The sequence below is a fragment of the Dromaius novaehollandiae genome, chromosome 9 (genome assembly GCF_036370855.1).
Source record: "Dromaius novaehollandiae isolate bDroNov1 chromosome 9, bDroNov1.hap1, whole genome shotgun sequence".
Classification (NCBI taxonomy): Eukaryota; Metazoa; Chordata; class Aves; order Casuariiformes; family Dromaiidae; genus Dromaius; species Dromaius novaehollandiae.
Window position 1 is genome coordinate 25079517 of NC_088106.1, and position 26230 is coordinate 25105746.

Sequence of the window (26230 nt, forward strand, 5' to 3'; positions counted from 1 at the left end):
CTCTCTGGGAGGAGATGAGGAACCTCTCCACTGCCACTGCTTTAGGAGAGGCGAGTGCTAAGGAAGAGTGGGGTTTAGAAAATGCATATCACAGTGTGATCAGAGCCCAGATTTTGTTAATCTAGTCTGGGTCAACAGAACTCCTAAGTGGGGTTTAAGTGACAGACTGAGGTCTTTCAAGTGGCACAAGGGGGGTACAGGTCATAATGGTGACTGTCTACTTTGTTACTTTCCTACATTTTTGTTGAAACTTTCTTTTGTGCAGTTAAAAGTGAAGATGAGACTGGTCAACTTGGATCCAAAGACAAGGCAGAATTAGCTTGCGTGTGCAGATGCTGTTTTTGGGATAGGTCATCACTTAACCCTGGCTGGTTTTAGCCAGTTGCCTTCCAGAGTGTAGTTCTGAGTTTCTGATTTGTGAACCTAAAATGTGTACACCACCACCCTGAGTCGTCTGACCCTTAATCATCCTTTCAGCAAATCCCTTCGACTACTCTGCAAGGCATAGCCAGTGGTTAACATGTAAATCAACATCCCCGCGTTGTTTTGATGTTGTCTTGAGCCACAGCTTTTGCAAATGGTGACGGTGAGGGGAAAGAAGGGTCTAAAAGAGTCTGGAGTTTTGATATTTCAGAAAAGGACTCCTGCCTTGTGTTGCTTTTCTGACTAACAGGAGCCCCACCGGAGTCACCGCAACTGGTTGTTGTGAAGACTGTGATTTAGGGAAATTATGGAAATAAGACAGCTCTTTCTGGCAAATTCTTTGTGTGTCACAAAAATCATTTAGCTGAACTAATTGGCTTGATACAAAATTCAGGTGCTTTGGGCCTTGTAAGTAAGACTCATCTGGCTTCAATAGAAGACACTGGAGAAGATAAATCAGTCAGTCATTACTAGCATAATAAGTGATGATCAAATTAAAGACAATGTCTTGAAGTTCCTCTCTCTTTCCTCTGTGTGCATATTTAGCACACCAGATGGTCAATACAGTCATAATAAACTGGTGGGAATATTTAATTAAATGCGTTCCCAGGACATTAAATGTAAGATATTATTTTTTGGCTGATGATCAGAGTAAATATTTTGTAATAAGGAGAGTCCTTGTGGAATATTGCTGATAGTACATGAAAATCACATTTGGGAACAGAAATGTGTTCAAAGCAGAACTTTCTTCACAAAATTAAGACATCTCAAAATGCAAATTCCTTTTCTACGTGATTTCCAATTCACTCTTGCTCATTGCTACCCAATTCATTACTACAAATAGCATGAGAATCGTTTTAAAATTCATGGTCGTAGACTGGAATGGGTCTAAGTTAAAATCCGTAGCCATTTAATTGGCGATAGTCATATTTTTGTTGCATGTTGGAGGTTTCAAAAGGAACGCTGACAGGCCGCGTTCAGAAACAGGGGCCGTTCCCTGGCAGCGAGGGAGGCCGTTTGCTGCTCTTGGGAGTTACTTCTGCTCCCTCCGCGACGTCTCCAAGCACTGCAAGCACCTTTTCGCAGGCTGAAAATCCCTCCGTCCCCAGGGACGCAGCGGTCCGCTAACCCCGCGGTGACGCTCCTCTGTCCGTAGGCTAATACTCTTTTCACTCTAGCCAGTCTTATAATATCGTGACCTTCTTTACTCCCGTAGAGTAGCTTTTTTCCTTTTCAAAGTTGAAAGAAAACAAGAATAAACTTAGCCTGTTAAAAATAGGTTAGTTAACTGGAGGGGGAAAGATCAGATAAAAATCTGACTTATGTAAAATTAGCGGGCACCTGAACTGAGAAGAGGCACTGAAGAGGCCTCTGCCTCAGACGTGTGCAGGTCGTGTCCTCTAACCAGGGGTTTTCTTTTGGAGCGTCCTCTAACCTTACCGGCAGCGAACGTGCCTGCCTGCCTGCCTGGGGGAAGGCTGGAGCCCTATTCTGAGGGACACCTTTGATTTTTATTGATTTGGAAGAAAACCGATATCTTCTTTGTGAAACCCTCCTGACAGAATTAGTGCGTGGTCTTGAAGGAGTTGCAGGACCTGGTGCCTCACGCTGTGCAGCTGGCTAGGGGGAAGCAGACGTGGGTGGGTAGGAGGTGTTGGGGTGGGCGGTTGGTACCTCCTCATTTATAGAGATGCACATCTGTATGTTCCCGGAGACACGACTGTCCATACGCACCTGTATTAGGTCTGTACTGCTGTTAAGTTTGTACGTTTAATCCCACGAGTCTAGAAGGCCCAGAGCTTCAAGGAGTTTAGATAGCAAGGTCCCAATTTCACTGAGAGGTGGCATGTAAGTAGGCTAGCACCTAATCTTAGTCTGCTCTCCTGGTTAGACTGGATTTGTTAGGACTGTGTCAAACTGCACACAGCCAAACTGCTTGTTTGGAGAGCTTCGGTGCGCAAATTCTCACTATTCTGTTAAAGCTGCCTACTGCACTTAAAAAAAAAAAAAATTGGAAGAAGCTGCTTAAAATGAAAGCAGGAACTAACAAATCTGTCCAGGAAGCAGAAGACTGTAAATATTGACAGTAAGAGTCCCCCCTCACAAACTGTCAGTGGGAAAATTGTTTACCTATTACTGCATGCAAACAAATAAAGCAAGTTCAAAACTAACAGCAGAGGCCCCAGTGCTACAGAGCTCCCGTATTTCCTCGGAGATCCTCCCTGCCTGGGAGCTTTCCGATGCACCTACAGCCAGAGATGGTGCACCAGGGACAACCCCAGAGTGGTTTGTTTCTGCCATTTCTGTTAGGTCCTGGAGCTTCGCCGACATCCTTAGCCACTAAAATAGTGGATGAATTTGCACTTGTAGCTAATTTTAATCATTGTTTTAGGGTTGAATCTCAAGAACACAGTGCTAAGGAAGTGCTCTGATTTTTTTTTTTTTTTTCAATTAAATGCAGACAGTTGCTTTTGTTTTTATGTCTTTGGGACCGCAGCCTGTCAAGCCCATGCAGGAGGAGAATCTTAAATATACTCAAGTTTGGTTATAGTAATAAATATTTGCTGTAGAAACATGGTAACCGGACAGTATAAAGGTAAAGAGGGAGAGGAGCAGAGCACTTTCCTGTGTTTTATTAGAACAACAGGGAAAGGGCTCGAGGAAAGAGGAATTGGCCTGGGATTCATAGTAAAATGCCTCCTCCGTTTCACCACTTCTAGGGGCACGTAGTCAGACCTTCTGCTCTCCTGTTGCATTTCCGCTGCCCCCCCAGCTTTGCCGGCTGATCCCAGCTGAAGGCATCTGATGTAGCTCACACTTTCCGCTGTAACCTTTAACTGTGCGTGTTTCTCGCCCTTTGGTAAGCCTGTGAGCTGGAAAATAATTCCTGCTCGTACAGACGGTTTGTGAGCTTTGGTTTGGAGCCAGTCGCTGAAGCAGGAGCGGGGGGTGGCGAGGGGCAGCCGTGCCCCGGGCGCCCCGCGTCGCTGCGGGAGTCACCTCGCCTGCCCGGACCTCCGCTCCCAGCCGCGGCCGGGGTGACAGCTTGGCTCGCTGCAGTGCTGTTCGGATAAAGACTTTGAAGCGATTGGGTCCCACCGCTGGCGGCTTTAAAAGCACTCTGGGTGGGTAAAACACGTTGCTGAAAACAGCTGCTGAGGTCCGAATGTAAATGCCCCAGCGCCTCTCCCGCGCGGTCGCAGCGACGGCTGACACCTCCTGCGTCTGCGTTGGGCAGCTCCCCTCCGGCCTGGCTGACACCAGAAACGCCTCCTGCGTAGCTCACGCAGATGAGCAGAAACAGAGTGGTGTTTCAAGCAGCTTCCCCCCATCAGACACGCGGTCATCCTTAATGTCCTTCAGCGTGTGGAAATGGAAATGACAGTAGCGTTGGATGTCTCCAGATGTCTCTCAAATAGAGTCACAGCTCCATTTAACCATTAGAGCTAAGTGGTAAATTGATTCCAAAAAAAAAAATTTTTTTTGACACTGAGCCATGCCGGATGGGAAATCTCTTAGTCATGCAGTTGACGTACCCCCTTCGGGCCCCGCAGGTAACCGCAGAACTGAGGACGTCTGAGTCAGCCGCGACCATCCTGCTGAATCACTAGAACAGTCCCCAAATGCTCCTCGGGGATGGCTGTGCACACCAGATCCAGCATCTGCTTTCAATCAGTGAGATCGCTCGTGTGTTTCAAAAGCAGACTCTGGTGCGCTGGGGAGCAAGGATGGAACCAACATTACAGAAAGAATGACCGAAGCGCCGCGGCTGCAAGCATGTGCTGCTGTTGTTGTGGAGTAAGTGCACTTGCCCTGCACGTGGCATCGTCTTTGTCACTTGTCACTCCCCCAGGAAGCACTCCAGTGCTCTGACGTCACGAGCGCTTTGAGTGGTTGCAATTGAAGAATAAATCAGTTTGGTAGGGAATTATAGCCTTTTTTGCCTGCAATAATGTAGCTTTGTTCCCCCTTCAAAATTAATTTGACCTGCTCTTGGGGATGAAAATTCTCAGCATCAATTATAGCTTTTTTTTCCTTTTCCTGAAAAAACTCATTACAGTCTGCTGGCTAAGGGCCCACTGAGGGAGCTTCGGCATCGATCTTGCATTCATGTATAGCTCCTAAAAATCATGCTAGCCCATGAGAGATTGGACTTTAAGGTTGTGACACTTCATGTATTTCAAAAGAAAGCCTCTCTAAGATTGTGCTGATGTTTTGCGTAAGTTCCTCTGAATCATGCTTATCAGAAATCATAAGCTGATATGACGCAGTACAGAGGTAATAATAGAAGAATTATGTAAATGTAGGTTGGACTTTCATTTTAACGTTTTAGCCTAAGATATCCCAGAGAAGAGTGGCGCTTTGCAGTGATATGGGGCCTTCACTTCCCTTCTTTACGAGAAAACTTGGGCTCAAAGACAAACTCCAAGTGGAGGCCTCGTTGGACCAGAGCCATGTTAGCTCCCTGAGGTACTGCTATCTCCTGCTGCCCAGCCGGGAGGCTTTCTACAGAGCTCAGATATGGACAGGACTGGGGCAGAGGCTTGGAGACCCTCGGTCCTGTTCTGAAGTGCCCTGGGAGGAGGGAAGGGTGATATTGTTGTGCCTGTTTTGCCGGTTTCAAATATTGCATGCTGCCTAATGGCACGAGAGGACTTCTGTTTTGTTAAGAAGAGGCCTGCAAGTGGTATTAAAGCCAAATGCTCTAGGACTGACTTCCTAAAGCCTGTTTGGGAGCCTGTGCTTTTTGCTTGGTGCTCTGTGCTGGGTGCCGTGTCTTTTCTGGTGAATGCTCCTCTGCTTGCAGCTCGCCGGGCTCTGCAGCTCGTGGCGCTGAGCCACAAGGCCATGAGTGATGAGCTGCTGTCATCGTGGCAGGAGAGCACAGCTCCAGAGACAAGAGGTTTGGAAAGAATAGCTCTGGACAGCAGGCAGCACCCAGCTCTGGTTACGGTTATATTAGATTTTATGCAGTTATTAAATTAAGATGTGTTTGTTAATTATAAGCTCACTGTACCTTAGCATAAAGATTGCCATCTCTCTTTGGTAGTTACAGTAACTGCTGCAGTGATGGTCAGGGCAGCTATAAGACCATCCTATACAGGGAGCAGAGCAACCCCAGGAAATACAGTAGAAACCAAATTAGTTGGCAGCAAGGACACTGGAAGAGCACCTTGAAGAACAAACTGGGAAGTATCTACCTTATGCCAATTCATTTTAAGGACAACCTAGGAAATGCCAAAAGAAGATTAAAAAAAAAAATACCAGGCAGGAAAGGTATAGGACAGAGCACTGAACTCTGTAGTCATCATGCAGATTTGGGCAAGAACAACACTGCACTTACAAACTATGCTTGCTAGCCCAAATATGTGACTAGTAGCCCTTCCTCCCATGTGTTTCCCTGCTGTAGCCTCTGGGATGGACAGTACCCAGCACAAGAGGGGATCTCCGTTATGCTTGTAGTGACAAACAGCGTGACACAGTGTTTCCCTAGATAAAGTTCTGCTTGTGTTGATGGCGAAAAGGTCTATTTACTTCCTTGACTGCAAGAAAACTTCACAATTTCAATTTTAGCTCTGTTGCTGTACTAGGACCTCCTTTTGAAGTTGTTAATGCTCCAGGGAGCTCTTGTTTTGCGTTATTTGAACCCAAGATATGTGACAGTCAGATTTTGATCCTTTGTGACAACAGTGTAAACTCAGAACAAGTCCTGTTGGGGATCCTGGCCCATGGCTCTTCAGTGGAGGAATTCTCCTCTGTTGTAGGCTCAGCAGCATCTGGTCTCTTATGTTTTTAACAGTGGCTGTGGGGTCCTCGAAGGATAAGCAATGTTTTTGTGCAGCCCAAGTTCTTCTCTTTCAACCGAAGCTCGATAATGACTTTCTTACCCCACCTCCCCACAAAAAGAAGTGTAAGATGCAGCAGTGCTCCTGATCTGCAAACAGCTGCTCCATCGTTGGCAGCGTGTGTGGCGGGGTCAGAGCTATCTGTAGGGACCTCAGCCCACAGGCAATACTGTCAAAAAAAAATGTTCAGCTTAAGGAGCCTTTAGGGAACTAACTTTAGGGTGCCTCCAAGTGCTTCAACGATGTATTAAGGGGGCTATAATTCCAGGAGCGTTAATCAGACCCCAGGATGGAGAAGGGAATGATTCACAGAGAGACACCATGTTCCTTCAGTCTGTCACTGTGGGAAGGCATTGGCAATGCGTGAGTGGGATTTGTGATGTTTTTCAGTTCAAATGCTTAGGGATTTCCTCTGCAGTTTCAGGCAGGGTTTTATTTCCCTGCAGGAAGAGGTGACGGGGTCCCCCGAAAGGGAAGGGAAGGTTACACGGGTTGGAAGTGTGGGGAGTGGGATTGCTGGCTGGAGTCACTGGACCCTGTCAGCCCAGCAGGGTCACTCGCCTGCTCAGCTCGGTCACTGCCAGGTCTGCTGTTGCATCCTAAGGGACTTGTCTTTCTGTTTTGTTTTTTGTTATTTTAGAGCAACGTGGGGGAGGCCAGTACTGATGGTTAAGAAAAGAGGTGATTCTCAGGAGACCTGGGTGCTGTTCACAGCACTGCTGCACACGTTCATGCAGGGTCCGTGGCAGATGTTTAAGCCGGGCCAGCTGTTCAGCTGGAGCGCTCGGTGATCTCTGGTGGGGTGGATAAGCATTGCCAAGTGCCTGAAATGACTAACCCCAGGCTGTGTGCGATTCTCGCCCCCTGTTCTTCCTCCGTTTCTTCCTCTCCTTCAGTGTATCTTTGCTTGGTTGGCTTCAGCCTGCCCCGAGGCGCCCGGGAGTGTGTCGTGCACCACGCTGAGGAGGAAGGCAGGTCGCAGCCCTGGCTCCCGTGGCACTGACACGAAACGCCTCGAGCAGAGCCTTCCTCCTGAGGGGGGCACAAGCTCTGCCCTGCTGGTCAGGCCGGTGATTAATTAGGTCACTTGCCTAATTTAGGGTGGATAATCTGAACTGGCTTGCTGTTTCCTCCCTGGTGATTAGGCAAACTGCTGCCCTGCAGGTGGATCCAAAGCAGAAGGCCTCGCTGATGGAGGAGGTGCTCCAGCTTGGAGAGGAAGAGGCAGCAAGGGAGGGGAAACGTGTGACATGGTCCTGTCAAGAAGCAGTGTGGAAAAATAACTGCAGGCTAGGAGGGAACGGGACAGAAGAGGTCTCTGGAACAAGGGGAGTGATCCTGACGTGGAGACTGGGCTGTCAGACAATGGGAAACTCCTGTTAAGAACGATGCACTTTTGACTTTTTCCAGACAAGGAGCAGTGAACAAGTGAAGATGGTTTCAGTCACTTGCTATGTTCTGTCTTCTGGTCTAGGTCTGCTCCAGCTCCTACCCAAGGGCCCACCAGTGCTGGGGCTGCAGGGCCGCCTCCTGCTACCAGCGCGTCAAGTAACAAACGGCTGCAGCAGACGCAAGCCCGGGTGGATGAGGTAAGCGGCTCCAGGTAATTTGTTGCTCACCGTAAGGGTGCTGATGTGATTTTTTTTTTTCTTTAAGACGCTTACCTCACTTAATGATCCAGCAACTCCTGCTTGCCTGAAAGCAATGGGTCTAGGAAATGAGGTTTACCAAAGGATGGCATTTATTCAGAGGCAAGATAGTGCAAGAGATATTCCAAGTATCAACATCCTTGTACCAGTAACATTATTGCAGAATAAATATGGATATTGGTGCTGATCTGGAATTCATCTTAGACAGTCAGGTTCGGAGGAAATGTCACAGTGGGAGCAGCGTAGCAGCTCTTCCGAATAAAGCGTTCCTGCGTCCCTAAAGGTCAGATGTTAATCTCACAGGCTGTTTCACAGGGACAGACCCTAGGCCTCTCACAGGTAGATAGAAGCTATGAATGTTGTACAGCGAGGACTATGCTCTTTAGTCAGAGCTCTGTTGATTAATCATCAAAACGTATCCCCAAAGAAAGGCACTTGCGTATGAGCTCACAACAGTACCTTCTGCGAATCCCCACCCTCTTGAATGGTCTTGGAGGAGCGCATGCCTGTTCCACCATGGTTCTTAAATTCTAGTGAAGATACAGATTACCCCTGCTCCTGCCACCTTGGCTGTAATGCTACCGTCCATCGAACTGCCATGTTAATGGGAACGAGTGAGCGTACCACCATTCGTGGCTGTAGTCCCTGAGCACACCAGCGGTGAAGGAGCTGTGGAGTCCCTGCACACCTGATGCATTGCACAGATTTGTGTGCTGGATAGTAAGCACAGAGCTTTGCTAACCCACTACAAACACTTAAGTAACTAATCACTTACTGCACATAAGGAAATGCCCGGGGCTTGTGAGATTCTTTAATGCCAGTTTAATAAATACACACTAGAAAACAGCCATATGCTTCTTCTATAAAGGCCTCTGGTTTCAGTTGCTCTAGGTATGCTTTACAAATACCAGAAGAGACCTCAGAACAGTCAATTCAAACTCCTTTCTTAGGGTGAATTAAATTTACCTGTCAAATTGAGCTACTTTGTCTCTTTGAGAATTTCTCTTTGCTGAAGGTGTGAAACAGGGTCTTCCTGGCCTTTCCTTTGCTGATGCTCAGAGCTGATCACATGTGCAGAAATGTCTAGGCCCAGTTTCTTACTATGACACATTTTTACATCAGTGTAACTTCCTTGACGTTGATCGAGTGTCTTTGCAGTGGGGGAATTAGTATTACATGTCAGCTTCTGTCTTGGGTTAGAATAACAAAATAAACTTCTTGTCCTCAATGTATTACATCATGATGGTGCTGTAATTGTTTGTGTGAGCTAGAGCCAAAGCAATTGCCCTAGAAGGTTAAAAGTAATTGCTAGTTACTGTTTAAAAGGAGTGATGCAAGTCAGACACATAGGGATCTTCAGGCAGATGAATGGAGATGGGTCCCGGAGAGGCTGATGCACCCCCCGCCGACGTTCACACCCGAGACCTTCAGAGCAACCCGCTCGGTAGTCCTGATCGTCGATCACTCAAGCACATGCAAGTTTGTCTTATTGTGAAGTAGGATGGAGTAGTTTTGGCAGGAACTTGTACCTGTTACGAGGGGAGAGTGAGAAGCTCTTGGATTTGAGGCTTGTGCAGGTGATAACCAGGGTCCATGTTTTTCTGCACTCCAGTTTGAGAGAGCAGCAGAGGTCGTTACAGGTTGGTTTTCAGTGGATATCACATGACTGGCAGACCCATACCTAGTAGGAAAATGCTGATCAATCATTAACTCGCAGTGAATAGCTAAGAGAGGGAAATGCTGCTGGGCTTTCAGTCCTCTGAAGTCCCATGGATGAAGCTGGTTTATATCGTCTAGGGATTTTGATCTGTTACGCACTGCTTTGACCTTCCTACCAGATCTTTCCTGGTTGTGTTTCATGTCTTGTGGGAGAGTGATCTGTAGGTGGCACCAAACACCGGGGCACAGCACTGCCTTCCGCGCCACCGCACAGCGCTCCAGACCCAAGCCCAAAACACAGCAGCACGATTGAGACTTTGCCTAAGAGCCAACTTCTGGCCTTACTGAAATGACTATGAGCCCTCTCAAAGCAGCATTTCAGATATATTCATGCTGGCTTTTCCATTTGAGTTCTTCAGGCATTCTGGAGCTTATTTTCTAAGGCTCAGATCTTGGTCTTAGGCTAGACAAAAATGTATTTATTGGACAAAAATGCAGTCTCAGCTGGAGAAAGTGTTCACTGCACTCGAGTTAAATTCAATAAATAGTTTTGGACAAAAAAGGAGAGAAAGGGTAGGAAATGTTATACTATTTTTTTTTTATCGTTTTCAGACTGAAATGGTTTAAAATTTTCAGTATGAAACACTGTACTGAGACAAACTTTAGCTTAATACCAGCTTAGAAATGAAAACAAAAGGGTTTGTTATTTGATATGAATTGAAATGCTTGGAAGGCTTTTGTTTGAGAAAGCAAGTAAGAAATTTGGGTTGACCAAAGCACATTTTATTCTGTTTAATTTTGGTGGACAAATGAAAGAAAAGTCTTGAGTTTTCGAACAACATTTGACCCAGTGCCAGTCCTTGCAGAGGTTCTTTCACTGTCAGTTTCACCTCACTGTGTTCATGATATATATATTTTATATTTCTGAGCTTTTGTAGGTAATAGTTACATTATATTTAATACAAATAACGTGGACTTCCTTATTACAGAGTATAAGGAGTAACAGACCATCAACCATATTCCCTGCTAGAATGAGTGGACACAACTTTAGTGAGACTGGTGTGCCATCTCACACTTACGCTAGTGATGAATTTGGATAGGATTGCTGTTTAGGACCATTCGTTTGCTAGAAGGGATTTTCTTCTAACTGTAAAATATATGCATGAGTGGGCCTTACCTACGTTGTCCTGGCTGTGCACACTTTTTTCACTCAAGCTCTGTATTGAGGGGAGCATGAGCTCCCTTGCTGCCCTTCAGACTGAAGTTTTCCAGGTAAGATATTTTCTCCTCCTTCACTTTCAAGTGAGACTTCAGATTATGGCTGGGAAGTCATCTTGTCTGAGACAGATCTGCAGAATGAGTAAATTCTTCCATCAGGAACTGCATACAGTTCCTTTTAGCGTGGCCTTTATCAAGCCAATTTCTCTAGGTCAGGTAATGAAATTATAGTATATGTATGAGGAGAAGCATGGCTCATTCTTAGTAATGGCTGGACAATTGTCAATCAAACTGTAGTAGAGGAAATGGTCTCCATCAGTTTTCTGTATCTGTAGTGAAGCACCCAGTCATAGGCTAAAGGAAATCCAAAATCTTTAATGAAATTAATTAATCATAATGTCCCTTTATTTTTTTACCTTTAAGGGCATCCGAGCACATTATAACTATGTTTATCTTGTTCTCACTGTCTGTTTCCAGATGCGTTTACTGAGGAAATGTCTGTGTAATTGCCATCACATGATATTTGCCATAATGACAAAAGGCTGATTTCAGTATGATGTGTGATATTGCAGAGTGTGAACATATGGTGACCTGTGGCTTTACCACGCAAGGGGATCTAATATGGGGCTGTGCCTTTGCAGGTGGTAGACATCATCAGAATGAACGTGGACAAGGTACTAGAGAGAGACAAGAGGCTGTCTGAGCTTGACAACCGGGCAGATGCATTGCAAGCAGGTGCCTCACAGTTTGAAACCAGTGCAGCCAAACTGAAGAGAAAATACTGGTGGAAAAATTTCAAGGTAAGGAATATAAAGATCTCTTGTTAGGAATTGCTTCATGGCAGACTTTACATTCCCTTGCATTTAAAGAGACTTTGCCTGTAGCGTGGGATCTCTAAGTTTGCCCTCTAAGCTACCAGATAATAAACCAAGAAGCTCTGATCTTTACCAGAACCTATTTTTCAGATCATTTGTGCAGTATGTAAAATCTGTATACAAATTTTGATGCTTTACTCAGTGTCTGCAGATAGGGATGGAAGAACATAGGATTTGCCCTGTTGATTCATGTCCGCTCTCTGTCTGAACCACAAAACCAGAACGGTTGTAATGAATACTAGAAGTGGCAGAAAAGAGGCTTTTTCCTTGTGGCAGATGATCAGCCTCTTGTCCTTTCACGAGGAGGGTAAACTACCAAAAAATATTTGGGTTCCGCAACCACTGTGAGAAGTGAGGGAATGGGAGAGTCTTTTGAGGAGGGATGGATTAGGATAGAGCTGGTCTTTAACTGACCAGTTCTCTCCCCTGCTGTCCTCAAAGCCTCGTCATTTTCCCATGAGCAGAGGGAGCCCCATTGTCTTTTGGTTTTTCAGACCTGCTCCAGAATTTGTCTTTTCTTGGGCCACGAAACTTCAGCTCCTCTTCTTCATATAAGACACCATATCCTTGCTTCCTTCTACTCATGCACCACCAACACATGAATACTACGCTGAAAGTTCAGCTTTGTTGCCATTTCCCTTCAATACTGTCTCAGCAGCCTGACCCCTGATGTCCACCCAAGTGAGACCCCCTGTTCCCAGAGGAGGATGCCACATGTGTTTCTCCCCTGCCTATCTGTTGCCTGCTTTGTCTCTTCAATCCACAGTGCTATGAAATGTAAAGCAAGGCAGGATATTATAGGTAGACTATGTATGCAAACACTCCCAGAAGAAGTGGATCTAAGTCAGAGGCGCAGTTGGGCAAGTGCCTCTGGACCTGTTTCCTGGTTGCTTGACCCTCACGGTGGAAGAAGCTGGGCATACAGATCCAGACTTTGAGTTAGGTTCACCCGCACTGACTGTGGGCACCGCAGTGACCTACACTGCATTAGACCTACGAACCTACCCTTTGTTCTCCTTTTCTCAGTGTCCCTCCCTGCTTTACCCTGACAAGGAGAAAAGCCCCTGTCCTTCCGTCCTTCCTCTGGCTCCCAACCTCTGCAGGAAGGGGGAGAAGTAAATCTGTAAGGCAATGGCTGGCTCTGTCCTCCAGAAACAAATACGTTGGGAGGAACGAAGGCCTTGCTTTGATGCGTCCCTGTTTTTTGTTTGTTTTTTTTTTCCTTATTCCTTTTCTCATTGGGGTAATGAGGTGAATCGGACTGCAGCATCTCAAGTGGCATCACTAGCTTTCAGCATATATTATCAGCACGGGTGCCTCTATCCCCCATAGCTCAGTGCTGGAAGGTGTTTGTGCATGGCTGGCTCTGACGTAACTGTTCCCGTGGGAACAGACTTTGGCTTCACACTGAGGTACAGGCTAACACACTGGAAACCGTGCTGGCTAGCATGGGCTACCTCTCCCAGCAGCAGCACAGATACACAAAAAAGGCACAAATAGGAGCTGGGCATCAAACACCTTCAACTGCCTCTTCCTTGACTGTGGGCACATAGTCAAAAGTGATCAAGTTACTCTGGTGTAAAGCGGCACCTGATCATGCGTGGATCCAGCCGGTGGACACGCGTTCACTTAAAGCACCTCCAGAGTTGTTTTACTTCACTGGTGGAAACGCAGACAAGGTTTGTTCCTGCACCTGAGCTGATGGGCAAGAACTCGATAGCTTTGACAAGAGGCTGTGTCCATTGCCGGTGGTTAGTGGTTTCTAAAACTCACACCAAACGTGGGGTCCTTAAAAGTCTTTGCCAGAAGTAAAAGCAGAATGTATGGGCCACCAGATAAGAGCAAAAATACTAAAGGTTGATGTCTATTATGTGAAAGCTGACTTTTTTCTTTTTTTCTTGTAACTTTCTTTTTATAGATGATGATCATCCTTGGTGTAGTATGCGCAGTCATTCTCATTATAATTATAAGTGAGTAATTTATTTTCTCTTTCATTTATGATCTAAGTAGCTCTGTGACTTACCAAGTACTAATACAGGAAAAAAATACAAAATGTTCCAACTGATTAATTTGTGAAAACCTCCTTCTAGTGTCATGCTGTTATAGTGAGAATTACTGCAAACTCCCTGGGCGCTTGTTTAGGTAGATTTTGTTGACATTTAATGTCTTTTACATTAGTATGTTACATAACTTTTCCCATGATTAAAGACTCCCCTTTTTCATGTTTATATGTGTTTTCATACAGTCTCAGACATTCTCCATTCATTAGAATGAATGCAGAAATCCTAGTGCTTTTCAGTGAGAACAGTAATCCTTGAATTAGCTCATGCCTGTCAAAAGAGGGTGAGGGCTCATATGCAAATGGGCATCTAATACTTTTTTAAAAAGTGCATAGGTAGCTAGTTCCTACCAAATCAGCTGGAATTTGGGATGTTGGTACTTCTGCAGATCCTTTTGCATCTTGAGTACCTAAATATCATTAAAATCTGGCCCAAAGTCCTGTTGATTTCTTGCTTCCAAGGATCATCTCGTTCTACACATTTGTAGCGAAGGTAGCATATGAATGAATAATAGCAGTCGTGCTGGTTGTGAGCCAGGAATCTCGTAATGACAGTAACTGAACATTTGATTTATGTAACTTCTGTGTTAGCAACAACTGTTATTATGTGACATAACTGCAATATGGCATTAACTCCTGAAAGAGAGGTTTCCTGAGTTGAGCAATACAGCTAGTAACCCAGAAGAGATTCACCAGGAGGCTGCATTGTGAACCTGAATTAATTCCCAACTCTCAAATTACATGCCTCATCTTCAGCCTGTTTCCCTTTTCCTCTGTTACTTCTGTGAAGGAGGCTTACAGAATCACCTGTAAACACGACTTAATGGATTGAGATGCATGTGGTAGCTTATTAGTCTTGAGAATACTGGCACCAAACTGCCCCAGAATGATTCTAGGGTTTCATAACTCGGATATGGCAAGAATGGGAAATGGCTAGGTATTAATTAACTATATTAACTGGGTACTCAAGGTTAGTGGCTTCGCGGGAAAGACAGGCCTCTGCTCTGCAATCCTAGCATAGCAGCCTGGGAAGACAGATATGCAGCCATGGTATTGGCTGCTGTGTGTATATATATATATGTATATATATCCATCATTGAGCATCACGTATCCTAACAAGAAAGTAAAAAGCAGACAAGATGGCTCATAATTTCTCCTCAAAAGTTAACCCTTTTCTGCTTGTTTTAAATATTGGATACCTGTCTGGCAGATTTAGAAACAGAAATAGCAGGTTTGGCATGGCTTAGGTTGGGCTTGGGGTATTTAATCACAAGCTTGGGTGTCACATTATCAACCCCAGGTCATGGCTCACCACTGTGGAGTTTGTTAGTACGAGTCTGGTGAGATTTCAATGCACTTAGGCTGGTGAGATTTCAGTGCACTTAGGCCCTGGATCTTGAATTATTTTTTAGTCCCTCTGATCCTTCTGTAATATTGCCTAGAGGCTTTAGCTTCAGGAAGGACCCTGTGTTTTGGGCTCAGTAACGTATCTATTCGCGGTCGCTCTCAGAGTATATATTTCAACCCTGTTGACATCAAGTGTCCAAGTGCTGCCACAAAGGCCTGCATGGCTTCTCCAGTGTCACTGGTTTGAACAGGACCAAGATCACCCTCAGTGCAGGGGTGGCTGTAAACACAGATAAATTGGGCAGTTCCTTACAGCAACAGCCTACCTCGGGTGGTGAAACGGCCCGAGCCAGGCTAACCACCACGCTGGTAGTGGAGCCCTGGACAAGCCGGCTGGCTCCCCGCTGCGGAAGGGTTAGAGCCTGTGGGACAGCAGCTCTTGCTGGAGTTGGGGGTGGTTCCTCGCATCAACGGCAGCCCTCGCCCTTGCCGCATCTGAAGCCCAGGTCTCCCCTGCTTTCCGTCCCGGTTCTCTCTCTGTGCCCCTTTTAAGAGGGGGGGAGCAGCCCAGCTGCAGCCAGGAAGGCATTGGTGTGCAAGACCTGTCCTGCCCTTTCAGGAGGGACGTACTAAAGGTGTTTGCCATCCCCTGATAGCACACGCTCACTTCTGTGAGATAAGCACGGTGGTAACCCTGTAATAACGTTTGTTGCCTGTCTTTTTCTCCCCCTTCTACTTCCTTTCCCAGTTTATTTCTCCACTTGAAAAAGCGAAGAGGGAAGACCTGGCACGACTTTGTTCTTATCAACCAACGATATCAGTGTTCCTTTGTTGAACTCCGCTTTTTAATTCCTGGTGTCTTGGGATTTTTGCTTGTAATAACCCATAAGCATTCGGTGTGGTGTGCTTTTTGTTTCCACAAGCAGCTGTACCAGCTAAATACTGCCAAGTAGTTCCATACACTGTCTTATCACTGTGTCTTAAAATGTGTCTGCACTGACCTTCAGAAACTAGTGTATGAAAAGCATCCTAAACGTTTCGGGATCAGAGAGCGCAGTTATGGGGAAGCTCCTGCTTAAAGGGACTCTGTCAGGTGGATGGGACACAAAATAGCAAACATTAGGGTCCAAATTCTCAATGTGAGCACCTAAAGTTAGATGGCAAAATCCACTATCAGATGGAATTTTTTTGAGGTAGTGCATCCCTGCTACTCCCATTGAAGACAGTGGTACCTGCAAGTATTTATAGAGTGTGTAAAACATCTAATTTCGCTTACCACTCAAAAACTGTTTTTGAGATTAGTTGTAGTGTTCTAGTCTAAAATCATTGCCTGCAGAAAAGAAATAGGACTGTGTTTTTATGAATTAAAATTTCCCTTGTGGAGTATTCTGTACAACCAGGACGGCCTCAGAATGAAAGCCAGAAAGCAAGCTGTGTGACAACCAAGAAAGCACTGGCTAGCACAGTTCTGAAAAAGCCAAGTAAAATGCAAAAATGGTAACACAAGCACCACAGATGACCAAGATACAGACTCTTGCTAATAACTCAAGGCAGTGTTCATCAGATTTCATGGGCCTCTCTCGAACCCCAGTCCCCAGTGCTGATGGCCCTGACTTAAAGCACATGAACGGCTTCAATGATGGCTGTGGCTTCCCAGTACGATTGTAGGAGGCTGCCTCTCTGCCTTTTGCAGAAATGGTGCCCACTGTGAGGACCGTTTAGAAATTGGGAAGTGGAGGGGGTGGGTAAGTAGAGAAAAGAGTGGAGAGACACCGAGGAAAGGTGCCTAGCAAAGGTTTTGTGGAGCAGAGAAAGGCAGAGAAGCACTGCTCCAAAGCAATGGTGTTTAAAAACACAGCTTTTAAAAAATTTATTTTAAATGTGTGTGTGAGACATAAACTATAGTGTCTTCTTTATAAAGTGCTCAGTTAAGATATTTTTCATACTTAGAGTTAGTTTAATAGCATTTGATGTAGTTAGGAAAAAAGATGTATTGCATTTTAAAATAAAAGTTCTTGCATTTTATTATTGTAGGGTTGCTCCCAAATGTTTTTTCTTTTCTAAACACTGAATAGCTTGTTTTGAGGAGGATGGGGATACTATCTATAGAAGTTTATACCATGTTTGATCATAGTTAACCTAAACAAAAATGAATTATCAAATTTTGAGCCAGGCAGTCCTGACAGGCATCTTTTGAGGATGCCTTCTTCAGGATTTCTAAGAACAATTACTAGAATAAAAACCAGAAATAAATTTGGTTTGTTTTTTGTCTGAAATTTAGTTAGAAGATAGAAATGGTGATAATACAACTGTAAATAATCCCAGTGTAGAGCATCTCTCTTGACATGGTCTTAGATTAAAAAAAACAGAACCAGACCAATCTATTGCAGTGAATGTATACACAAATTGCGCTTAAGTAGAATTTTGCAGAGAGAATAAGTGACGATTGGTTGAAGGGTTCCAGTCGCATTAGGATTTTTTCTATATATTTATTGCTTTGTTTTCACATGTGCTGTTTCCTATCGTTAAGTAGCAGGTGCCCACAGTCTTCATGAAATAGAAATGTCACTTTCAAAATTACTAATGTGCTACTGGACTTCCTGAGTCCTTACTAGACTGTAAGGGTGCAGAATTAGGTCCTCCTAGTTCACCTATCTCAAGCAGGTTAATAATCAAAATGGGAGCTTTAGGGGAGAGTGTGTAGTCATTCTCCTTCAAAACTAACTAATGTGGATGGCTGCTAGATGTTGGTAAGAATTTGCAAGGAAGAGTTTAATCAAGAAACATAGCCTCTAGTGGCTTGCAAAATGTTTGGTAAGAGACAAGTTCCTCCTGTGTGCTCATGAAATATGCTAAATGCATGTGTTTAACTCTTCAGGTTTGTTGCATATAGTGGGCTTGTGAATATGCAACATTTACTAATTGGGCTGTGCTGGTTAGTGGCAGTTGGTAAGATGAGCCACGTACCATTTCTACTCCAGCCTTGGAAGAGTGATCAAGTGTGCCCTTACCTGCCGTACAGACCCGGAGTCTTACCGCTCCTGCAGAGGGTTAATTCTCCTGCAAGGAGAATATGGTGATACAGGACTGTTCAGGGTCATAGACCGTGCAACATCATCACGTATATGTAGAGTGGTGCAGAGGACGATCTGTATAAACACAGCTGGAGATCTTACCTGTGTTGAAGCCAGAATTGATTTTCTTTCCATTCACTGCCTCTACATTTGCAATGTCTATGCATAATTAAAGCTGCCTGCTTGTAGCAGTAAATTTCACATATTAATGTCAACTCATTCTCCTTTAGTTAGCTAGCACTGGGTCAAATTTCAGGTACTGGGTAGAATTTCAACTACTGCTCCTCATCGCTAGCTGTACTGCCTTGGTTTGGACTGGTAGAAGGGCACAGAAGGGCTTCCCTTTCATCCCCACCCCAGCAAACCCTCAGGGGAGGCAACGCTGCAAGGCTGATTGCGTTATCATTGCCGTCTTGAGGACTGAACTGAAGACGCCGCTGGCTGGAAGCAAGGATTTCTCTAGCTTCAGCCAGAGATGAACATTGTATGACACTTGTGTATGCTGTCCTTATAGGAAGCACTGACTTTCACCCTGATTTCTGGGCTACAGCTGTACAACAGATGGCCAGCTAGGATGGTAGCATGATACATCATTCAGAAACAGCATAGCTGGTGTAGGATAGTTAGGAGATGGTCTAAAGGATTGGAGCTGCTCTGTGCTTCTTCCGTGGGTGCTGCTGGGCTTGCCAGCGAGTGCATTTCAGCTTCTGAGGTTGACGTAGTCTTATCTGCTTCCATTATCCACAGGCACAGCATGAGGTCCTGCTTGGGCGTTACACCTTCTTTCTTCTAATTTAGCTGACCTTACAATAATATAACTCTGGCTCTAAAACTAAGTGTCTGGTACATAGAACATATAGGAGCAAGTACTGTGGAAACAGGAACAGCCGAGACCTGATTTTCACTTGACAACGTTAAGGAACAGCACAGTCCAACATAGTCCAACACAATACAGTATTATTAGAAGGAACAGGGGAGAATCTGATAAAGATTTTGATGTAATCTAGGGTCCGTACAACAAAGAGTGATTTAGAAATGCAGTTGGTTTGATTTTTAAAGCTGGCACTTTAATTCCATTGGAACATGAGTGAGGTTAACCCTGGAATATTTCAGCAAGTAAAATGCTTGGCTTTTTCTTTTTTATAATGATCTGTTAAATGATTTAAACACCCACAATGGTGGAAGAATAGCACAATAACTACTATGTAAGGAATGAACTAGAACAGCCACAATCGGCAATGCTTTTGTCTTGGCAGCAAGACCTTTTGAAATCCTTCTGTTACTTTGTCTCATTTGTGGCTCTGCTTCTCTGACATGGCTTCACATAACTTTAGTAAACCATCTAGCTACTTCTTCTTTGAATATGATGAGTTTTAGCTCTTAAGAGCAAGATCATGGCTTGACACCTTCGTTAGAGCATACGTGTGAAATGGTGATATCTGTTTCTCAGAACTGCGTCTACCACGGCAGGCTGAAACTTTGAAAACTTTTTGGAAGCTCCCATGTCCGATGTTAGTGAACTCTTCTTCATGCTTCTGTAGAGTGAATTGTTCTCTGTCCTGTGGGAGGTTATCCACCCAGTGAGACCATAACCTATCTCCTGTTGTAAGGCAGTGCCTCTCTTGCACATGTTAGTGCTAGACCTTCACCAAGTGGAGAGCCCTTGGTGGGATCCAGGATTTAGATCTCAGCCACCCTTTTCCTGCCCTTTAAAAGGTGGAGAGGGCTAAACCAATAGCCGTATAAGGTACTGGGAGTGCTCCCAATGTACATACTGAGTTCTGAACTGGCCTCAAAGAGACCAAAGTCTTTTTGGTCTGGATTCATGTCCTTACCTGAACTTTAGGACCTTTATAGACCTTAACCTTTGGGCTCCCTGTATAGTCAGAAGAGTGAGATGCTCTTCCGGCTGGTGATCCTCCCCATCTCATTTAGGTCCTGCTTGTTACGTGGGACATACCTGAGCATTTGTTCCTTCATGCAAGACAAAGCACAAGCAACCTCAAATTACTTCCTTTAAAAGCAAAATCAAAACAGGCTGAAGAACGTAGTTTGAGAAAAGTTAATTGTATCTAGAGAAATGATTGGCTCAAGATTTCTCAGATTGTGACATTATTATTTTCAGCAGAGATGCTAGATTAGGCTATATAAAAAATCAGAAGAACTTCAATTGCTCTTTCTTCCTCCTGCTCTCCTGCAGAAATGCTTCTTTGTTCCACTTCAAGAAAGGATTTTGGTTTACTCTTTAACTAATTTCCCTTCCTTATTTCTTTAACGTATGTCTCCATTGATGTGCTCAATCATTTTTCCTCAATTGAGAACCAGAAGACTGCCTACCTTTAAACACATGCATAAAAAAGAGATCTAAGCCACCCAAGGAGCTTACCTTTCTTCCTGATGCACTGACATTTAAAAGCTACATTTTTACAATAGAGCAGGAAAACGGTGGCAGTCCGATTACATGCAGTTTTGCTGGAGTAAACACTTGATTATTCAACAATGAGTCATTTCTGCAGTAACCTCATTCTGTCATGGCTGTATCACATCTGCTAATTCTCCAAAGCAAAAATCATAACCTGCACTGATTTAAACCGTGAATATAGCCTCGTGGTTCATACGTAATAGTCTATTCAACCAAGGAAGCTGTGTGCTTTAAGTTTAAAAGGGCAAAGCACTTCTTCTCAAAGAGAAAATACCACAGAGAATAAAATTAATTATGAAAAAGCCTGTACATTCTTTAGCTCTTCTCACAGTAGCTGGCTTCTCCATTAGTCTTCAAGTCCCTCTTCATTCCCTCCGAAAGCCTTCGTGTTTTTGGAGTGCAGTGTATCTGGAGCATAGCAGACGGGGGCTAGGGTCGTCCTGCTGCCCTCTGGATTGACTCCCTGCCTTCTGCGATGCTGTTACTGACCTCCATCGGAGCTGAGGTAGGCCTGCCTGGAGCAGGACCTTCTCCCCATAATGCTCTGCTGTCTTCAAACCAGTCTCTGCTGATGACAGGGAGAACGCTGAAGGCAGGCTATGGTTCCTGGATTTTAATTCAGTTCAAAACGATGTGAGGCAGCAGAAAGCTTCTGACTACTTGACAGCTGGCATTTTTGCAACTACTGGAACATTTTTACTTGTAACACTGCAGTTTTAATTTATTTAGCATTTTTTTGTAACAGCAGTTTCATCAGCATTGATGGAAAGGAGAGGAAACGGCAAATAAGGATAGTGTGATAATGGTAGTTTGAGTACAATAGAGCAAACATTCAGTAACTGCCTCTTTGTAAGCGGCTATACCTAAGAGCACCTTTCATATGTTAAAACTAAGTGCTGCTAGTCTATTGAACTGCATATACACTACTACTTAAAATGAGCTTAGGACAAGTGGTAGTTGAATTTACCCCCTTTCACTTTTCTCTTGAAAATATAGAGACATAATATATGCAGCGAAGATTTTTTATTTTTTGCACAGAGAGCCATTTGGGGTATATCATCCAAAGGCATGTTCTTGTGTGATGCAGAAGTGCTTGAGAACTTCAGTCAAATATGGGCTCCAGAGTGCTGGGTGCTGTGAAGATGCATACTGAATGCCCACTAACTTTTTTGTTGTATGTGACTTTGGTCTGCCAGTAATGAAATTTTCTTGAACAAACATGATTTTTTTGTTCACCCTCACTCTGTTCTAATATCTGTGTTTTTCCATTAATAGATAGTCTAATGAGAGGATGGAAAAGCAGTATGTTGAACCCATTACATTCCTGATGTGCATGTGTGAATATGTGGTGGTAGTTTGAACTTTTCTGATGAAAAGATCTTAAAAAATTAAGACCTCTTAATATTTTAACCTAGCCTTTGAAATTAGTTTCCTCTCCTAATAAACCACAGATTTGTTTAAAATCAGAGCAAATAATAGTAGATGCTGTTGCTCTCCTTGTAAGACCAATGTATGAGATATTGCATATAATGCAGCCATGAATTTATAGATTCACACCACATCATGGTTTTCGGAAGTTCAGCTATTAATATTTATATTATTGACCTGAAAGGATGCAGCAATTTTTTCACCAGTCATGGTAGTGCTGGCTGGACTTGAATATTTAGTGGTCAGTGAGTGGGTCTACCATGCTCCTAGCAAGCTAGAATGTGCTAAATAATAAAGTTCAGCCTTTCAGGAATTCAAAGAAAAAAAAAAAAGGAATTCCGAATCAAAGTAGAAATGTATGGCAAGGATAATGGGTGTACTTTTTAACTGTTATTTCTTCAAATATTATTTAACTATTATTTAAGCAATTAGCAGCTATACAAATAGCCAAATAATTAGCTTCCAAAGACTGTGCATTCATGACAGAATATTTTTTCTTACTAGAACTGCTAAGTCCAAGATGTGTTCTATTTGCTTTTTCCCCATATTGGAAAGAAAATAAAATGCTAATTCAGCTGAGACGCACTCATGGGTCTGCACAATAAAATGTTAATGATAGCCCACTATTTGTCTTGAAAAATATCATTACTTTGTCTTCTAAATGAGAAGTCCTCCCTCCGCCCGACCACATACGTGGTAAAATATTAGTCACATTATGCGTATCAGAATCACTGAGAGATTAGAAATTAATACCTCCTACTCAAGAGTGAGGCTTGAAAACATCCTTTGTCTGTGGCAAAAATATATTTTGAGGGGGAAACATCACCTGCTGTAGAGGTTAATTTTTTTTCAAAAACTCCTTTTTTCCTCTCCCTTCCGAAAAGAAGTGCGTGTATGCATAGATAGACATTTTGCTGTTTGCGTGTGAAGCACAGGTGAAGTGCTTCAGAAAGGATCTGCTGTGAGCAACCCTTATTTAGTATGCAGCATAAAAAGTTCTCTTAGTGGCAATATATAGACTCTTATTCTAAACCTGTTTTAGTCATTTCAGGAAATGATGCTATTGCACCTTGTTCAGCGAGAAAGAGAGTTTGTAGCCAGATAAACGGTATTTTCCTCTGACTTACACTTGAGTTTTAATGCAGAAAAGCAGCTTTGGGAGGTGCTACGTGATTCATCACTGTAGACTTAATGGGGATGGATGGGTGAGTATTTCACACTCTCTAGCCTGGAGTGAAGCGCAAAGCATGCCCTGTTCTGGAAGCTACTTCAACATGTGCTTAAGCATACACGGAATTTCCATTCTCTGGTGTAAGAGGTTTAAGGAGGGAAGGAGAAGGGAAGAAGTGCATAGCTGAGTATCTTTGACAGCACTTGGTGAGATGGGAGGGCATAGTGCATCAGCCAGTGCTAATGGGGAGAGACAAGGGAATACCTTATTTGCACTTACTAAATCCAGTCCTGACAGGGAATCTGTGACATGTTCTGATACAGGAGAGGAAAATTTTTTCCTTTGAATCATATCAAAATTAGGTTGGAAAGGACCTCTGGGGGTCATCTAGTCCAATTTCCTGCTCAAAGCAGGGCCAGCTTTCACGTTAGATCAGGTTGCTCAGGGTTTTGTCTTGTTGAGCTTTGAAAGTCTCCAAGGATGGTGATTGCACAAACTCTAGGTAAAAAATAAAGTTCAGCTTTTCAGGAATTCAAAGGAAAAAAAGAAGGATTCTGAATCAAAGTAAAAATGTATGGCAAGGATGATGAGTGTACATTTTAATTGTTATTTCACGTCACGGTGAAGAATTTTTTCCCTACATTAAACTGGAATTTCCCTTGTTGCAGTTTGTGACATTTGCTTTCTGTCCTTTCCCCGTGCATTTCAAGGAGGAGTCTGGCTTTGTTTTCTCTATACCCCGCTGCTTTAGCTGTTGGAAGACCCTCCTAGCCTTCTCCCCTTAGCCTTCTCTTCTCCTGCTGAACAACCCCCTCAGCCTCTCTTCACACGTCTGGTGCTCCAGCCCCCAAACACCTTAGTGGCCCTTTTCTGGGCCCTCTCCAGTTTACTGACACCTCTCTTGTACGGGGGGACCCAAAATCTGCACATGGTGTTCCAGATGCTCACTTATTCCAGTATACTGGCAGATTTAACAGAGTATTTTGCTTGCTGATTTCTAAAGGCCAGGGCTCTATGTGGATACTAGAAACTTGCTTCAAGTGCAAAGGACTGCTTTGAGCTCACAATTGCTGAAATTCAGCCAGGCTAGTGCAGGGAGTTTTTAATCTCCTTCCTCACCATTTTTTCCAAGGACTTTACAGCAGAATCACATGACATGTTGAAATGAAAGTCTCTTCCCTTCTGGAAGCTAAAGAGAAATAAATAGGCTTGGCACTTTAGAAGTAATGGAGTAGGTGCCTGCCAGCCCACTACCTTGGCAAATATTTTCATTTTCAGGAAAACTGACATATTGAACATGACATAATAGTGGAGAGGCAAATTCCCCACACTGCTAATGCTCCTGCTCAGTAGTAATTTGCTGGATTTCTGTATTTCTGCTGGAGGATCTGTAAACTAGTTAGAGTTGTAAAAGCAGAAGTAGCTTCAGCTGGACTGTTTGACATTCAGAAATCCTGGACATTGTTCATGAGTGTGTCCATCAGTCCTCATGTACCAAACTCACTGCAGAGAGTGGATCTGCATGCACGCAACATGCCCTGTGCATTCGATGGATACTATGAGCAACTCGGCCGCAGATTGGGTGCAGGGGAGCAGACTGCAAATTCTGCAAGCCAGTGCAAATATAAGTCGGTACAAATACAGGTTTCCACTCATGAATTTCTTTTGTACTCAGACAGTACACTACTCCTGCTGCCAATATTACGAAAAACTGATGTTCACTTGAAGATCTAGGTTGAAAATACTGCTTGCCTGGGTTAGACAGCAGAGTATATTGGATGTATTCTGTGTCCCACCAAGGTTGGTAAAAGTTCAGTGTATGCCTGCATAAGCGTATGTGGTTTATGTTTCTGCCTTTTTTGTGCTCCAGTCTGATCAGTGTCAAATCTAGTGGGAGTAAGTGCAAGCCCCATTTTTCAAAGAGCTTCCATGGACATCTTTTCTTTCTCTCTCAATTTTGCTGGACTCAGCCAGATCTGATCAAGCTGAGGTTACCAGTGCATTCTCTTCCCTCTGTATGTGTGAAGCCCACTCCTCTGACACTGGTGCTGATGACACAGCTAGCATAGGATCAGGTTCAGGACATCTAGTAAAGTCTGATTCTCTGCTGTTTGAATGACAAAACCTCCACTGGCTATATTACTATACTGGCACCAAAGAAGAGGGTTCTTTACTGAGATTGCTGGTTCTCCTCACAAGTCACCTTAGCAATGCTGCTGGAATGGCAATGTGAAACAAAAAGCCTTTTTTCTACCTCTTTCCATGTAATTCTTCAAGCTCTACTTGCTCTAACAGGAATAGCCAGGAATAAGTTTTCAGTTGTCCTTTGAAAACTTAAACTCCAGACCAAACCTTTAATTGCATCTTTTTAAAGGCCACTCAGTAATGTTAAGCTATGTAGTAATGCATTCAGAAAGGATTCGAAAATCTCTGCTGAGAGCAGCATCTCTCAACTCGTAGACTGAACTGAACTGAGCAAGAAATTGTGATCTGTTCCTCTACAGAAAAACATTCCACTTGCACCTTAATAGAGCTGTCTGGGGAGGAAAAAATGTTGTGGAGACCAGGAAATTTGTTTAAGTGCTTTACCTGGAGGTCAGTGGAATTCTGTTTATAAATGATGAAATTCTGCATGCAGACATTTTTATGCTAAAATTGTGTCAACTCATAAAGTTTGATATTACTGTACTTTTTTGTGAATAGTGATTTTTTTTAAAGTGGTGAACATATTTTCCAAGAATACTGTATACATTTGTAACATGTATGTTTGTGCCAATAAATCTTGCTTTAAGAAGATGCTTTTTGTATGGTTTCTGTTCCCAATACACAGCTTAAGAACAGTTAAGCACAGTTTCAGCTTTCATTCCCTCTCTGTGTTAAGTGCTAAAGACTTCTTGAAAGTTAGATTTCCTAATTTACACTGAGTTTCTATATATTGAACCTAACAGGAAGAAAACTGTTATATAAATGATAAGGAACTCTGTATGCCAAAGGGGGGAGAGGAAATGGTTGAGACAGGGGTACAACCATTAAAGATTTGTGAAGGGGAGCAGACCTGA

General features: G+C 43.8%; 1 protein-coding gene across 2 annotated transcripts in view; it reads left to right on the forward strand.

Annotated features, from left to right (window-relative positions):
* Positions 1-25967, forward strand: part of LOC112988897 (vesicle-associated membrane protein 2-like) — a 53626-nt gene extending 27659 nt beyond the window's left edge. Inside the window, exons 2-6 of one of the 2 annotated variants that reach the window (XM_064516941.1) lie at positions 3978-4221; positions 7744-7858; positions 11437-11595; positions 13589-13640; positions 15825-25967. In XM_064516941.1, the coding sequence (XP_064373011.1) occupies positions 4175-4221; positions 7744-7858; positions 11437-11595; positions 13589-13640; positions 15825-15841 (390 nt within the window). In that variant the 5' untranslated portion in view covers positions 3978-4174 and the 3' untranslated portion in view covers positions 15842-25967. The remainder of the gene's footprint in view (positions 1-3977; positions 4222-7743; positions 7859-11436; positions 11596-13588; positions 13641-15824) is intronic. The other variant, XM_064516942.1, reaches the window with a different exon arrangement.
* Positions 25968-26230: the final 263 nt, after the last annotated feature.